General features: G+C 41.2%; 1 protein-coding gene across 1 annotated transcript in view; it reads right to left on the bottom strand.

Annotated features, from left to right (window-relative positions):
* Synpr (synaptoporin) overlaps positions 1-15,937 on the bottom strand; it is a 331,824-nt gene that overhangs the window by 118,763 nt on the left and 197,124 nt on the right. The window contains exon 3 of the mRNA XM_005076392.4: positions 9,043-9,167. Within this exon, the coding sequence (XP_005076449.1) occupies positions 9,043-9,167 (125 nt within the window). The remainder of the gene's footprint in view (positions 1-9,042; positions 9,168-15,937) is intronic.

The following is a 15,937-nucleotide window of genomic DNA, read 5'->3' as shown; positions in this document are numbered from 1 at the left end:
TTCCTCTCACTTTAACAGTGGCATATGCTATAATAGATAACTGTGGAATAATAAAAGACAGTAATAGCCACTTGCTTATTTGTAGTACTTTTACTATTTCTTTTTTATGGTAAATATATTAAATCAGTGTTTGTATAAAATATAATCTGTTTTAAGACCATCCATATTAATGTAAAATATGAGGTTTTTGGCTAGCAGAATATCTCCCTCCTCTTCTCTAGGTGAACAATTCTCTATTTCCTATGTGTTCAGAAGCACTTGTGTGTTTATTAAAGTAACTAACAGTTTTGGACTTCATTTATAGTGCTGCTGAGGTCTGCAGTGGAATTCTGGCATTTCCAATTTTTAGCAGGCATTCTATAGGACATGATGCAGGCAGGGAATCTCCAAGTCTCACATTGGAAATGAGCCTAAAGTCCAGGACCTCTGATTTCAGCAGGTTCTGGAAGGGGAACTGGGAAATATGAATGTTAGTTCCCCATTGCTTGAACTGATTCCTTGGTCCTGATGCCCTTCCACTTCAGCTCCAGCAGCCATGCAAGCAATTATCTTGAATACTCACCTCCTCTACCTTTGACCCTGCAGCCTCTGAAAAACACAATTCTGCCTGTCAAAGACAGATTAGGGTCAGGGAAGAAGGGGACACATGTCCCTACCCTCAGTTGACACTAGCTCTACCTCACAGGGTACATTGTGTGACTTTTAGTCCTCCTGTGCAAGGAAGAAAAGACAGCTTGAACATCTCTCTGTCCAGGTGATAAGGAAGAAGTAGAGATTCAGATTCATTAGACCATGGAGTGGGCACTTATATTCTTAAGAGACATGATACAATATACAGATATGTGTGTGATGGTACCTTTCTCTGATATTTATTGAAACTTGTTGCGGTGAACTTTCCTTGTCATTTTATAATCATCTCAAAGTCCCATGCCCCCTCCCATTCCAGGAAAAAACTGTAAAAGACCTTATTTTTGCAACTCTGATAAAATGTATCCTGACTAGTTTTATGACAGCTTGACACAAACGATTAAAGAAGAGGGAGCTTCAACTGAGAATATGCTTGCCCTCCAGACTGGCTTGTGGACAAGCATAACGTGCACAGGGTTGATGAATGGTTGATGTGGGAGGGACCAGAACACCCTGAGTGATGCTACCACTGGGTTTGGCAGTCTTGGGTGCTGTAAGATAGCAAACTAACTTAACAAGCCAGTAGGAGTAAAAAAAATAAGCAGCATTCCTTCATGGCCTCTGCTTCAGTCCCTACCTCCAGGTTCCTGCCTTGAACTCCTGTCCTGACTTCCCTCAGTGATGGACGAGACCTGAGAGTTGCAAGCTTAAATAAATCCTTTCCTTCCCAGATTGCTTTTGGTCATGGTGTTTATCACAGCATCACTTATGGGCATCTCAGAGTGTGTTCTCACCTAGCTGGCTTCCAATGATGTCGATCAGAGAAAGCTCTGGTGGCTGTATGGCAGCCTAAGGGTCAGGAACAACACAAAGGCTAAGAGTTTCCCCTTGTCTCTCATGACTGCAGCAGCATCACTAAAAATTGCTTCATTCCACCATGTATCTCTCCTTTCTTGCAGTTTACTATTGCTATAGAAGCAAATTCTACCAGACAGGCCACATCCTGTGTGCAAGCTCAGACTACCGAAGCTTCATCTTTCATGGAGTCCTGCTAGACAATGTTCAGATTCACTCAGACCCAAAAGATAGGGGCCAGCTAACCAAATATTGAAACTATAAACCAGAATAAATGATTCCTCCTTAAGTCATTCTCTCACATAGTTTGGTCCATCACAGATGGGAAGCACACTGGTCAAATAATTCCTGCAAGTTAGTTCCCTATATTGACCTTTTCAAAACCAAGCTACCCGAAGTGAGTTCTCTTTTCCAGAATGAACTCTGACTGATAAAGTTCAAAACCATAACCCGTGGAGTGTATGTTATTCTACTTCATAAATTTCTCAACACTTTTAGGGGTTCATAAATGCATTCACAAGTGCACCTCTCAATGGGACTGTGTGTCTTCCTTAATCATTCATTAAAAATCAGATGACTAGAAGCTTGTATTATCAAGCAGAGTGAAAACTGTCATCCAGTGTTGAAGACGTAGTGCCCCGAAGAGGATTCCACAAACCAGTAACAGGAATAAAGACTGAAAATATTGAAATTGGTCGCCATGGCCCAATACCGCACAACATCACCAGCAAAACTGATGGAAAACGTTGATAAACAGAGCTACTTTGTAGACACACATTGCTATCAAAGCTGAGGCATGTAAGACAATGCAGAGATGCAGAGCATACCAGCCTCAGTCTCCCCACCACCTCCTTCCGGATCATTGCGACTTATTTCTCACTGGTCTTGACCCTATGGCTGCATTGCCATCAGCTTGTCAGCTGTGTGCACAGTCAGATCGACTCACTGCTCCGATCATTGACCCCATTTCAATCAGTGTAAAATTTAAATCTTCCAAACCAGACTCTGCCTCTGTCTTCATCTCTTGCCATTTGCCTCCCAATCAAGCAAGCACATGTTTCCTTGCTAGGTCTCCGCTCTCTTCCACATCAGACATCGGTCCTCTCGACTCCGGTGTGTCACGTGCCTGTACAATGTGCTTCAGCTGCCTTTGAAGAGCTTCCTCATGTCTTTCAGGTCTGCACTCAGACACAATTCCATCAGCAAATCATGTTAACCAGACAATCGAAAGTGACACAAATTCTTCCTTTTTCCCTTAACCTTCTCAGCTTCCTCTCTTATTTATATGAAGCTCTGGATTTTTTTCCTGCCCCCTACGTTCAGTCTTCCTCAAGGGACAACACATGTTGTCCCTTTGCTTACCACATACTTTCTTCTCTCATCTGGGCTCTTATAATGTCTCTATCATAGCGCCCTCTTCTCCACTCTGTTGAAGTATGTATCACATGGCCCACTCAGTCCACACCAGCACTTACATTTATTCCTGTATAATTCTAATTTTCTTCATGAAATTATAAGTATAAAAGTGTACGCATGCACCTGTATATACACCTTATATTTCTTTATTGCTTTCCATCCTCCACTGGTTGGAAATGTCATGAAGGAGGAGGCCATTTCTACTTTACTGAACAAGTACATCTATAATTAGTGGTCTAAGACTTCATATGTGTTCACTAAATATGTATTGCTAGAATGTATGCATAATACAGCATGGGATATTCACAACTCTAGGCTAATGATTGAAAAGTTCCATGATATTGAAGGCTGTTAGGTACTCACACAGTTCTCGAGTAAACATTTTCTACCACTACAATAACAAAGTGTTGCCTTTTCCATACATTCAGTCTCTGACTGGTGGCTTTCCTGAACAAGAAGTGGTATAAGGACCTGCAGGCCTTGCATGTGATCAGTAACCAATGGAAGTGGTTAGATCATCATTGAAATCCCATCACTGCGTGATCCAAGCCCTATTGAGGTGTGTTGTCCACAGTTTTATGGAATCTCATGTCCCTTAGACGCCCCTGGTTGTAGCCTTTCTGTTCCTAGTGTAACGTTCTTTTCCTCTTAGAGTTTCTCATGATCCTCTGCCAAGAAACCTTCTTGCACGCAAGTGTTTGTCTCACTATGTGTTGGTGGAAATCCAAACCAAGACAGGCACTGATTTCTCACCACTTCTCTCCTTTCAAGGAAACACAGCAGCAGTCCACTTTAGAAGCTTTACAGGCTGGAAGGACATCAGTGCTATTCATTAATTAATGCTGATTAATTTGACATTCACTTAACTTCTAATTTGATCCCTCCCATGATATTAGCTAGTGTGAATATTTGTATAATTTTCTGAAATCTCTACAATATTCTCTACAAATCATTGCAAATCATTGTGTTGTTTTTGTTGTATAACTGAACCTTAGTACCAAATTCTTGGACAAGACTTCTTTGGTAACAACATCAACACTAACAGCATACTTTGTAACATACTTGATGTCTACACAGCTGATTTCAATACCTAAGTGAACGGTCAGTGGCAGACTGTGAAGAGGATACTACTGTTTGTTTTCACAGCGGAGATGAAGGTCCAGTGTGGTTCATCACTCAGATCCCAAAAGGAGCTTGTAACTTCCCCATCCACTAGATGGCAGAGCTTGGATTTGAAACCAGGGAATTGGCTTAAGTTTGTTCTGGGCCTTTAGGCCTTGTCTTCAGAATCTTCTCGACTCCCTGGACCTGGCAGAACCAAATCTTATCATAAAAACGTTCAGTTTAAGGCGCAAATGAGATGTTATAGACTGGAAGTTTCTGAAGCTTTATCTAAACGAAGTGAAAATATTTGGCAATAGGAAACAATAACAAAGTACCAATTGCAGACAGAATTTCATGAACACTAGAGGGAAAACACTGCAGCCCTAACTTCTTGCATTTCTGCCATTGGCTCAATAGTAGGGAGAGGGTTTCTCTCCACTGTCTCTGGGTATGAATCATAGGAAAAGGCTCTCTTCCACCTCTCCTCTGACAGAGCTGGTAATGCTGCATAAAGACACAGACTCCCCACCCTTCCTGCTTAGTTGCATTTTTTCACATGTTCCAAAGAAGAACCACAGAGAATAGAAGTGACCCTGTCTGGTCGGTGCCAACTGAAGAGCCTTTGTGTGTCTTTTCTTTAGTGTGAACATTCCTTCCTTGCGTTTTCTGACTCAGGCTGTATCTCCCTTTCAGGCCCCAGTGATGGCAAATAATTTCCCCAATACCATGTTCATGTGACAAATTTTTCCATTCTGTCATTCTGAGGTAGGGGTGGGGAAGAAACAAAGACCGCATAATAATCCCTTCTAAGAACACTAGAGCAGTTAGAGCAAGTTCATTGGTGTGGGGCAGCTTACATGTACAAAGAGTGGAAAACTATAGTCTCAGGCCTGTTGTTGCTTCAAGGACACCTCTGCTAATCAGTTATCTTTTCAGCTCTCAGCTAATTTCCAGTAACCCTGATTTCGTGATGAGAGTAAAAATAATACATTAGGAGAAAACTTACTGAATGTCAGGTCTTGTTTAAACATTCTGCATGTATGTCTCATTCAACACTGGCAGCAATACTGTGGAAGAGGTACCACTGTCTGTTCAACAGATAAATTTCACAGGGTGTTGGATCATCATTGTGAGGGAAAAAATGTCAGAGTTCATCCATGGCAGTGGGAAGATGACCAAGACCCTGTGCAACTATGGCCAAAAGAAATCTTCCCCCTTTAAGTTGCCAGTATCTAGTCACAATGTCACAAAAGTATCAAATACATAGATGCTTCGATGAAGAGTTATGTGCAACTTATTTTTGGAGGAGCTATTTCACAAAACAGAAAAAGAGTAATGCTCTAGTGGGACAGGGAAGGAAAGAAGATGATAAAAAGCCATGTAATGACTGGGTTTTCATTAACGGTGGAGCTGTCCTGCTGGGTATCTATGAGAAAATGTGTAGAATAGAATGTACCTCATATTGGTGCCACATGAGGGGTGATACTCACAGGTGTCAAGGGGTGAGGGCTATTACGGGAAACAATAACTTCTTAGTGTTTCTTTCCTACCATGCCTGATAGTTAGGCAAGTTTCTATAGCTAGAGGAAACTATTTAAGGGCAGTCCAGGTTTGCAGTCACTTGGAAGTATAGCCAGGAATGAGGAAGGGACAAGTTATATATGAAGCAAATGGCAGTTTCTACTCCAACCAGCTAGAATGAAAACAAGACCAAATCATCACTCACACGACCTTGTATTTGTTCAGAGAATATTTTTCACAATGTTAAATATTTTTAATGACTGTATAGGGATCACTTTGTGGATGTTCTACATTTATAAACTGTTCTGTTTCTAAGGTTTTTTTTGCTTATCCCGCCCCCCACACTCCTGACCTCCTTCCTGCTTCATTCATGTGTTAGCTCAAAATGTGTGCATTCTTCTAGTTGGTGTTCTTCAAATATATTAAGTGCCTGAAACCAAGCAGCCCTGCTTTACACTTCAGTATCTAAAGGATGTGCTAAGAATCTGAGATCCAGAACTCAACCTCTGCCCCCCAATGTCAAGCAAGTTCACAACACGGTAATGCATTACAGGAGGTGAAAAAACAGTCAAGTATCACTTGTTTGTTTAAATCACATGCCAAAAGGAAGGTCAAATGACAGATGTCTTAGTTCTACAATAAAATGGCATATTGCTGAATAGTGATTTACCTTTCTGTCTTTGGTACGAGTAAAAGTGTACACATGTAATATACATTTTGTTACATTTTCTAGAAACAGCAGTTGAGTCATTTGTGAATTAACTAGATTTTCTAATTGACATTGTCTTGTTAATTGAAGCCCTTGTCTGATAACCAGGTGAGAAGGGCCTTTTGAACTGTCATTCACCAACTATCTCTTTTTGTTTCAATGACTTGGTGCTTGAGTTTACATCTTCCTTGTGCTTGTAAATAAACAACTGTTAGAAGCTACTGAAGGCTCTCATCTTAATTGAAGGGTTATGATCAAGTCACCGACAGTGGCTTATGGAGTTTTACATACACACAGTAACCTGTATAAATTCTTGTTTATTCTTGAGAACATTCTCAACAAAGGACATGGCATGTCACAGTATCCAAATGTGGAGCTGAAATCCCAAGCCAAAGATTTTTCCAAAGTGGATGCTGCTGGAACACAATGCAAGGTGTTCTGTGGAGGTGGATGAACAGTAAATGTGCAGACATGGTAAATAAAGAGGTAAATTTTTCTTTCTTCTCTATCAAGAATAGGGGAGTTTACATAACTCCTGAGAGACTTGGGGTTCCCAGGGGTTATTTCAGAGTGTGCATTATAGTTTAGATCATTTGCCTGGCAATGAAAGAATGAAAGTGTGTGTGTGGGGGGGGTGTTTCAAGCTCTTCTCTTCTCTGCTTCCATGTTTTCAATGACTTTTTTAAAAATCTGGTTTGCATGTGAACTCCTGAATAAGGTAGTATTTGAAAGAAAGTTCTGGGTTTAAAAAATTGGTTGAACATTTTTGTTTCAGAATCCTACTAAAAATCTTTCAAATGAAGGGACTAATACTTAAAAAGGGAAGGATAAAAATTCCACCATCTTTGCTCAGTTTCTCCCTTCACTGGACCAAACGCATGACTCTGCAGTCTTGGGAAAGAAATGGAAAAGCCAAGAAAACTTTCTGGGGTCAAATGACAGTTTCACAGGGATCATATATAAGACATCCTGAATATCAGATATTTACATTGTAATTAATAACAGTATCAAAATAACAGTTATGAAGTAGTAACAAAATTATATTATGTTTGAGGGTCACCACAACATGAGGAACTGTATTAAAGGGTGGTAGCATTATGAAGGTTGAGAACCACTGCCTTAAAGTGTTGACCTTGATGTTACCCTACACTCTTGTTCAGAGATCATTGGGGAAACAATGTAGACATTACAATATCAAGAATAATGTAAGCATTCCAGTCCCACTGCCTGGCCATTGACAATTCCTAGCTGGTCTTCTAGATCCAAGATGGTAAACATTGGCTTGGTTTCTCTTCCAGAAGCGAAGGGTTTCATACACAACTTCTGGAGAGTCAGCTTCTTCACATTCTTCTTCATCAGCACAGCACAAATATTGATAGTGAATCCCCAGGGAGGAGTGCTTAGCAGTTATGAGCTTTGTATGCTCTTGTAAATAGGGAGACTATCTGAGCAGCTGCATTTGAACATGCTGTCAGTTCTACTCTTCTCAGTCCTCAGAACACTGATAAAACATCACTTCTTATGCTCTGTCACCCATAAATAAAGGCAGGTTTATCTTAGACTTTGTTTATGACGCTAATATATTAAAGATACACTCCACAATTTGTGAATCTCTGAGTTACTTGGTAGGGAAGAAAAGAATTTCCACAGGGAATATGTTTAGGAAACAATGGGTCTCTTGCTGATTCAGAATGTACATTAGGAAAATGAAGTACTAAAGTGAATTTCCTGAGTTTGTTTCATCATACTGCTAAAATCTTTCTCCCATCTTCTTTCTTTTTCTGCCCCTTTTTCTCTTCCTCCCTTCTCTTCCCTCATTCACTTTCCTGTAGTGACAGTCTCATCAGGGTTCATGTAAATATTTTTGGAAAATACTGTACTTACCTGCTTATGAAAAACTTGTAACGGTTTATTTTGACTTTCTAGAGTCACCATCATGTCCACAGAAGGTAATGTTAAAGTGAAAGGAACAGAGAGTGTATGATAGCACACAAAAACACTGTTGAAAGTTGTTTAACACCTCCCCCTCTGAGTAGTTGATGTCAATTATTTGGGAGTTTGACAGGAATAAACCAATTTAAAATTCAGAGAAGTTAGCCTGTATTAGGTCTCTAGATCAGAGCCAGGAGATGTGAGGTTGGGAACAAGCTCTGAAGGGCACCTGGAAATCAATTAATTGGCATGAACAGACATTGAGTTGATAGAGATTGAAAGAGTTGTTTCTGTCAAGTGATGTATAGCAAAAGAGAGATGATTTTCCTTCAGGTGAGCTATGACTCTGCCTCTGGATCTTGTAGAAGAGAGAGTATAAGGGAAAATGAACTTAACTGTCAATGCCCCAGGATGATGATGATGATGGTAATGGAACTTCCCTGAAAGTGTTGTGTGATGAGTAAGTGAGATTGAACGAGTACTCATCTAAGTAGTATTAATCTGCTACACAGAGATATTATTAGACATTAATATTGTTAAACATGATTATCAGCCAGAATTGCATAGTAAATATAAAATTATATGTAACCTACAAATCTGGATAGGATGTGAGAAATCTTAAGGTTGGAGAAAATAATTATGCAGGTGCAGTCTTTCTGTTGATAGCCCCTGACACTGGGCCATTGTGGGAGGCTTTAATTTTGGAGGACACTCAATACTGGATTAAAGGTATAGTTAGTGTGGAGTGGTGGGTGGGCACTCTAGTAATGACATTCTGTGGCTTACACTGGATTTCTTCCTACACAGAGGCCTTTACCTGAAGACGCAGGAGGAACAAAGCCTTCTGCTGTTGAGGAGCACAGATCACCATTACTTACCTGAATGGGTAGGCAAAGGCTATGTCAATGCTGAGGTTACTTTCTGTCTTGTTGACGCAGTCCACACTTAGCCGAAGGCCTCCTGAATAGCCGCCACATGTTGCAAATGCAAAGATTGCAAAAAGCTGTGGAGAACAGAAGAAGAAAGAAGAGATAGCTATCAGGAAGATGGTGATCATAAAAACATGATCAGGAGCCCAGTGTCCAGGTGGAAGGAAGCCGTAGGCCTCTGCAGAGCAGCATCACATCTTAATGAGCCTCAGGAAGATGAAGAGTTGGTTGGCATAGGCTGTAAGGACTTCTAAAGAACAGTCCTGTGACTTAGAGAAATATTGCTGGGACGGGGGAAAAATGACTGAGTGTGTAAAGCAGTGCCACACCTCAGGTGGTTGATGGCATAATTCCATAGACAAAGACCTGGAGAGTTGCCTGTGGATACCTCACAAAGATATTTCTCCACGTTTACTCAGCTCATTTTCTTCAGTAAACACAATTTTTCTTTTGGAATGGTATAGATTGCTTTCTGTAAAAGCATGACCATAGAAACCTAGAGTTAGAGGATTGAAGATGAGATAAGTTCCATTCAGAGCATGAGCTCTCAGAGCGCTTTGCCGCAAGTCCCCACAGGAAGCTGTGTCTCTGTGTTGCTTGCTGTTTCTAAATTAACTAGTGGAAGATTCAACGTTACAAGCTAATATCATGCCCTTTCCTGGTGGAAAAAATGGATCTGATGGGAAGAAGACACTGAAAAGTAGGAACATAACCTCAGAGAAGTCTTCTATACAGGAGAAATGTCAGCAAGGCGGCAGCAGCAAGGGCTGGGGTGTTTCTCACATGAGAAGTGAGGAAATGCTAGACTTCATTACTTCATATGCTGCCTAAATCTGAAAGAATTTCCTGCTCATGTCAGAGAAAGTCACCCTAGTGCACTTCATACCAACTCATCCTGAAAGATTCTAATTTATCTTAGTTTTGGAGCTCACCTTCTTGTAGTACTTTGTCCTCTTCCATCAGGAAGCACTGGTTTATGTTGCTCAGTGAGAGGAACTATGTGCAGCTTAAATGCAGGGGCCCTGGTATATAAATGTTGCGAACATTACTTAGTATTACCATGCCTTAGTTTCCTCATCAACAAATGGCATTGGCAATAACACCTGAACTGTTTGCTGTTTGTGATAAGAGACAATTACGTGGAGAAAACTGCTGGTCTTGGGGAAGTGTCTGCCCGGAAAATTCAAAATGAATCATTGGTGGAAAAACACTTTAACAATTGTCTATTCAGCATTTATAGGAACAGACTGGCTAATGATAACAATACATTGTAAAACTCTCATGAGGTAACTAACAATTATGGGACCATTTTCCCATATACGTCAGTTTTCAAAAATCAGTTTTTCAAACTGTGGAACAAATGTTAGACATAGTGAAAGAAAATGGATTCATATGTGTTAGAAGTGTGGAGGCTATTAAGTGAATCCTCTTGCCACAATGTGAGCACTCAATAAGCACTAGTGAATATTGCTACCATAAATACTGGGGTTTGTGATAAGTTGTTCCAGCCCATAGAGTAGGAAATTTACATTTAAGCCCTAGCTATATCTACACAAGTCTCAGATCCAGTGAACCAACAGCTACACAGTCAACAGAAAATCTGTTTCCGTGTGTTGTTTCTTTGCTTTCCAGCTTGCCCAAGTGATGGGACTGACAGGCATTTAGCAGCCACTCCAGCCCACTCTAAATCCCACACGATGCTCAGAGCTCAGCTTATAGTGCTGACAGGAATGAGAAAGAAGTGGTACTAATTGTTCAATGCTCACATCTACATTGTGTCTTGTTGTGGTGGATAGCCCAGATTCTAGTAGCCTGTTTAGATGGGGTTTTTCGTGAGAATTCTTTCAAAGAAAGATTGGAGTTGTGGAGTCTAAAGAACTATGGAGTTCTAAAGCACCTTTTGCTTGTCACAGTTCCACATCTATGAAACACTTTAACAAGTGTTCTCATGACAATGTTCCGAAATGTGCATATGTGTGTGTGTGTGCACTTGCATGCTTAATATTTCTGTACTGGACATATGACAGAATAGCATAATCATGTCAAAAAGTTGCATTTTAAAATTCCTTGAGGACATTATGGCATAGCTAAATGGCAAAAAAACAACTCTTGTTAGTTTCTGTGCTTAATAACTTTAAAGAAAGTGCTTGTAGTAAAATTGTGCTAATAGTGTAACAAGTAAGTGCTTTACATACAGTTAAGGCTTTTCACTAAGATATTATTGATACCACTGTATAAGGAGCTTAAGATGCAATGATAACTATTCACTAACTGGTTAGATATATTACCTGGATAGTAAGGAGTAATTAGACTATTGAAACCATACACACATTACTTTTTCCCTCCGTTTTATTAATCTGTATAAACACAAAACATCATATTCCAGTTGAACTAGACACCTCTAGCTTTCTGGTCTTCTTAAACACCACTGTCCTCACTGATTAAAGGGAAATCACATTGTATGACTGTTATCAATTCATATGTGTTTGGCAAGGATTAAACAGAACACTAGGAGGGTCAGACCCTGCTGAGTGAATAACATTACAGGGATGCTTAGTTCCATATTTTGGAAAATGGAATCAACTGCTTTGGAGTATACTATCTAGGGGTCTGGTCTTATAATATGGAAACATTATAGAGGAAGGTACAGTGGCCTTCCTTTCAGTGCTCCACCCAAGTCCTTTACCCTGGGTGACAGAACACAGCATATCTGACTCTGAGTCCAATTTCTAGCTAGGTGACCCTAAGAAAATCACCTCATTTCTCCAAACTTCAGTCTCTGGTAAGCCAACACAAACCCATGGATTCAACAGGTGAAAAGTCTGATGTCCAGACTCCTTGAGACAGTGTTTCAGTCAGCTTCAGAATTACAGGGAAAGTAATATGTTGGCCACAGAACAGAGTTAACAGTCAAACTGTTCATAAATGCATCATGAGAGCCTGGGAGTTCTTCAACTTTCTCCCAATTCTCTCCCACACACCTACAACTATCTCACTAGCAAAGGAGAATACGCCTGTGTTCTCCCTCTCTTCTTGCTCAGAGGGATAGAGTGATGAATTTACAAGGAGGACTTTGTAAGGTGCAAGAGCCTTCCCTGGCCTGACAATAAAGACTGAGAAACCCCAGTATTAGCACAAGGAAGGGCTGGTTGTCTTGTGGATGCTCAGTTTCACAAAACAGGAACATTTTGTAACACAGACAAGATCCTCTTTTTCTACTAGGCAATGGCAAAGATGGGGTAACCAATGTGTGTCTGGGGGAATGAAAACCGGGAGCAAGTCCTGCATATTTAAGTAGAGAGAAAAGTCTGAAGGGATGGAGTGACAGTGGAAACGATTGCGTGTGAGCAGATCCTGAGCAAGAGTTTCAGTTGACATGGCTCTGTAAGGGCTGCAAGCTATGGAGAAGGATGAGGACCCAACGTTTGTGTATGGCTGTGTATACACAACCACGTGTGTGTTAGGTCCTCTACATCTGGGCTCTGCACATTCAGCCTAGCAGTGCTTGCTCTTCCACAATGCAGTGCACTGGATCACCTTTCTAGACAACTGAAGGGGTCACCTGGGACAAAAGTTCATTTAAACATCCAAGGAGAAATATAAAATCTTTGTGTTCCCATTTTTCACAGGGCTCCCAGTTCTCGTAGCAGCGAACTAATTGTTCAGTGTATTCTGTGTTAATCAGTGTCCTGACTACCGGCATAACCATCCCCTTCTCTGAGAGGAGCAGACCAAAATATGTCTCCTGCAATGAACTCTCATCTTGCTTCTTTCTGAGATGATCTATGGCCTCTGCTCTAAATAACAAAAATACTTTCAAATGGAAAATAATTAGCCAACAGAAAGATCCTTTGCATTGTAGCCCAATCATGAACACATCCAGAAGAAGTGACACTGCTGCTCGTTGTGACACCAAACTTTCCCCTCAATGGAAGACAGATAGTTCCTTTATGGAAATGCTCTGACTCTAAGAAGAATATTATGCAAAGATGCTGTTAACTCTCCTGGTTATTTTGAAAGTCCCAGTTGAAAGCTATGGTTTGAGTTGAAAGCAATGGTGTGGAGGATGATAAAATATGAGACTAGAAGAAACCATCCTGAGTGAGGTAACCCAGTCACAAAAAGAGAAACATGGCATGTACTCTCTCATATATGGATTTTAGACATAGATCTGGGGAGTGCCAGCCTACAATCCTATGGCCAGACAGTCTGGGAAACAGAAGCTACATTTAGTGGCTGGTTAAGTACTGAGCTGAACTCAAGAAAGCCAGTATCAGAGAGGAAGGACTGATGATCAAAGGGATTAAGACTGGGCTGGTTTAACCCCCAGAAATAGCTGACCAGACAAAGGTTAACTCTTGAATCCCAGGCATCAGCCTGGGAATCCAGCATGGGACTGATCAAGACCCCCTGAATCTGGGTGTCAATGAGGAGGCCTAGGTAATCTATTGAGCCATGGGCAGCAGATCAGTACCCATCCCAAGTATACACACGGACTTTGGACTCCCATAGAACAATGTGAGGTGCACTCTCACACTGAACTCTTGGGGAAGGGTCTAGGCCCTGCCCTATATGAAATGACAGACTATGGACACCCCCATGGAGGGCCTCACCCTCCCTGGGGGAACGAGGGGATAACGGGGGGGATAGGGGGAGGGCACGGGAGGAGGGGAGGGAAAGGGAGAGGGACCTGGAACTAACTTGTGAAGCAACCTTGTTTCTTATCTAAATTAAAAAAAAGAATAAAAAATAATAAATAAATAAATAAATAAATAAAAGTTAAATCTTTGTAAAAAAAAATGAGACCAATTAGTGCTTTTGGTAAAGTGTGCGGCAAAGCCAGGAAGAGAGGACTTTTCCATGAAGTCTGGTATGCAACCTTGGGCACGAAAGATACTTGAGAATAAATGGGTAGGAGTAAAAGGAATGGGAGCAGGGGGATGGGAAATTAATGCTCACATCAACAGGCTGTGCTTACCAACAGCCACATCCCTCAGGATGAAACTCTCATTTACTGTGTGCCAATTTCCATATACAATTATTTCCACCATTGTCAATTCCAAGCTACTCTCAAAACATCTGAGCTTGGATTGGGAAGAGGGCTGAAGCATCAGAAGTACTCTTATACAATACTCTGTCCATTATTCTGAGCAGGGACCTTCATCTACTAGGACTAGTGTTCAACCATAGAACTATTCTTTCATTCACCTTTATTACTCAGTTAGTCCTTTATTTCATTTGTATCAAAAGCTTCTGTGGTTTTGTGTCTGTATGTGTGTGTGTGTGTGTGTGTGTGTGTGCATGCATATGTGCATTTGTGAATACTGGTGCACACGTGGTACATACTAGCACTTGGGCTTGGGAGTTGGTACAATTGGAGTCAACACTAAATGGGAAGATAGGACTGACTGTTGTAGAAGCAGGCAGAAGTCTGGTAGGTATTGTTTCATTCTATACCATGCCCAGCTTCATCTGTGCATTGAGGCATACTCCATGATGGCTTTCATGCTATAATAGTAGGATCTTGCATCTGAAACTGATAGCTTATGTTCCACAAAGCCAAACAACAGACACAGTGTGTCAACAGCCTGTGAAGAAACCTTATTCTTATCAGGTTCTAGGTTTCAGTGAGTGGGGTGAGGCTGAATAGAGAGAGCATCAAAATCCATGTCTTGTACAGTGTGGGCTGAGAACAGCTGGAAGATACCAGGTCTCAATTTCCCAGACTATATGCAAACTCCTTTTGAACAGGATTATGCCTCTATTTCTCTGTCGTCTTCCTTGTGCTAAAATATTACAAATAGATCATTACTGTTATTAATGGAATACTAATGACAATAGAAAGAATGGAATGTCTACATTTGGGGCTGAGGAGATAGCTTGGTATGTAAAATAGTTTGGCTTACAAGTTTGAGGTCCAGAGTTTAGACCCAAGAAAACAAAATTAGGAAAACAACAGGCAAGGTGGTGTGATGAGTGATGTAATTCCAGCAAAGGTGAGATGGGAGGAGAAGGCACATACTACCCTGAAATCTGCTGGCCAGCTAGGCGAGCCTATTTGACAAATTTCTTAGGATAAAAGAAGACACTGTTGAAAGAAAATGGCAGAAAAGCACTAAGGAGCAAAACCTGATGTTGTCCTGTGACCACATATAAACCTCAACATGCACATACATGCACACACACACACACACACACACACACACGCATGCATGCACGCACACACCAGCATTTGACTGATCCTTATGCCAGGTTTTTTCAGTACGTATATTGTCAATTTACTCAACAGTCTAGACCCTCATCTCACAGACGAGGAAAATAAACCAAACAGTACAACCAAAGGCACATTGATTATTACTAAGCAAAATTGTCCGTTTGAATTCAGATCTGCCTTTCTCTAAAGCCCACACTCTTCCTTCCTAACTTTCCCCAAGGATGTGACTTGAAGCATGCTATGGAAGGAACAGTGTAGAAAAAGCAGTTTCAGGCCGCTGAAGAGGCTTTTTCTAGCCCATCAAGTTTCAGACTGCCAAGAGAAGGCTCAGTGAGCTTCTGCAGGACCAAGCTGGAGATGTGCCTCAGCGTCCCAGCCTCCCCCCACAGCATCCCAACCTCTCCTCCACAGCATCCCAGTCTCCCCTTCACAGCATCACGACCTCCCCTTCAGAGCATCACGACCTCCCCTTCAGAGCAGCCCACCCTCCTCTTTGGGGAAGAGACTGGTGTCTTGTTGCTCTGAATATCTGAACAGCCTGCTGTGAGTAGACTGTGCCAATTATACCTGAGAAGCCCTCCTCTTAATTGCTAGTCTCCCACAGTCGGTGGTGCTGGCTTTTGTATTTTC

The sequence above is a fragment of the Mesocricetus auratus genome, unplaced genomic scaffold (assembly GCF_017639785.1).
Source record: "Mesocricetus auratus isolate SY011 unplaced genomic scaffold, BCM_Maur_2.0 Super-Scaffold_100006, whole genome shotgun sequence".
Taxonomy (NCBI): domain Eukaryota; kingdom Metazoa; phylum Chordata; class Mammalia; order Rodentia; family Cricetidae; genus Mesocricetus; species Mesocricetus auratus.
Note: the sequence above shows the minus strand (reverse complement) of the source record. Positions and strands in the feature narration are given on the sequence as shown.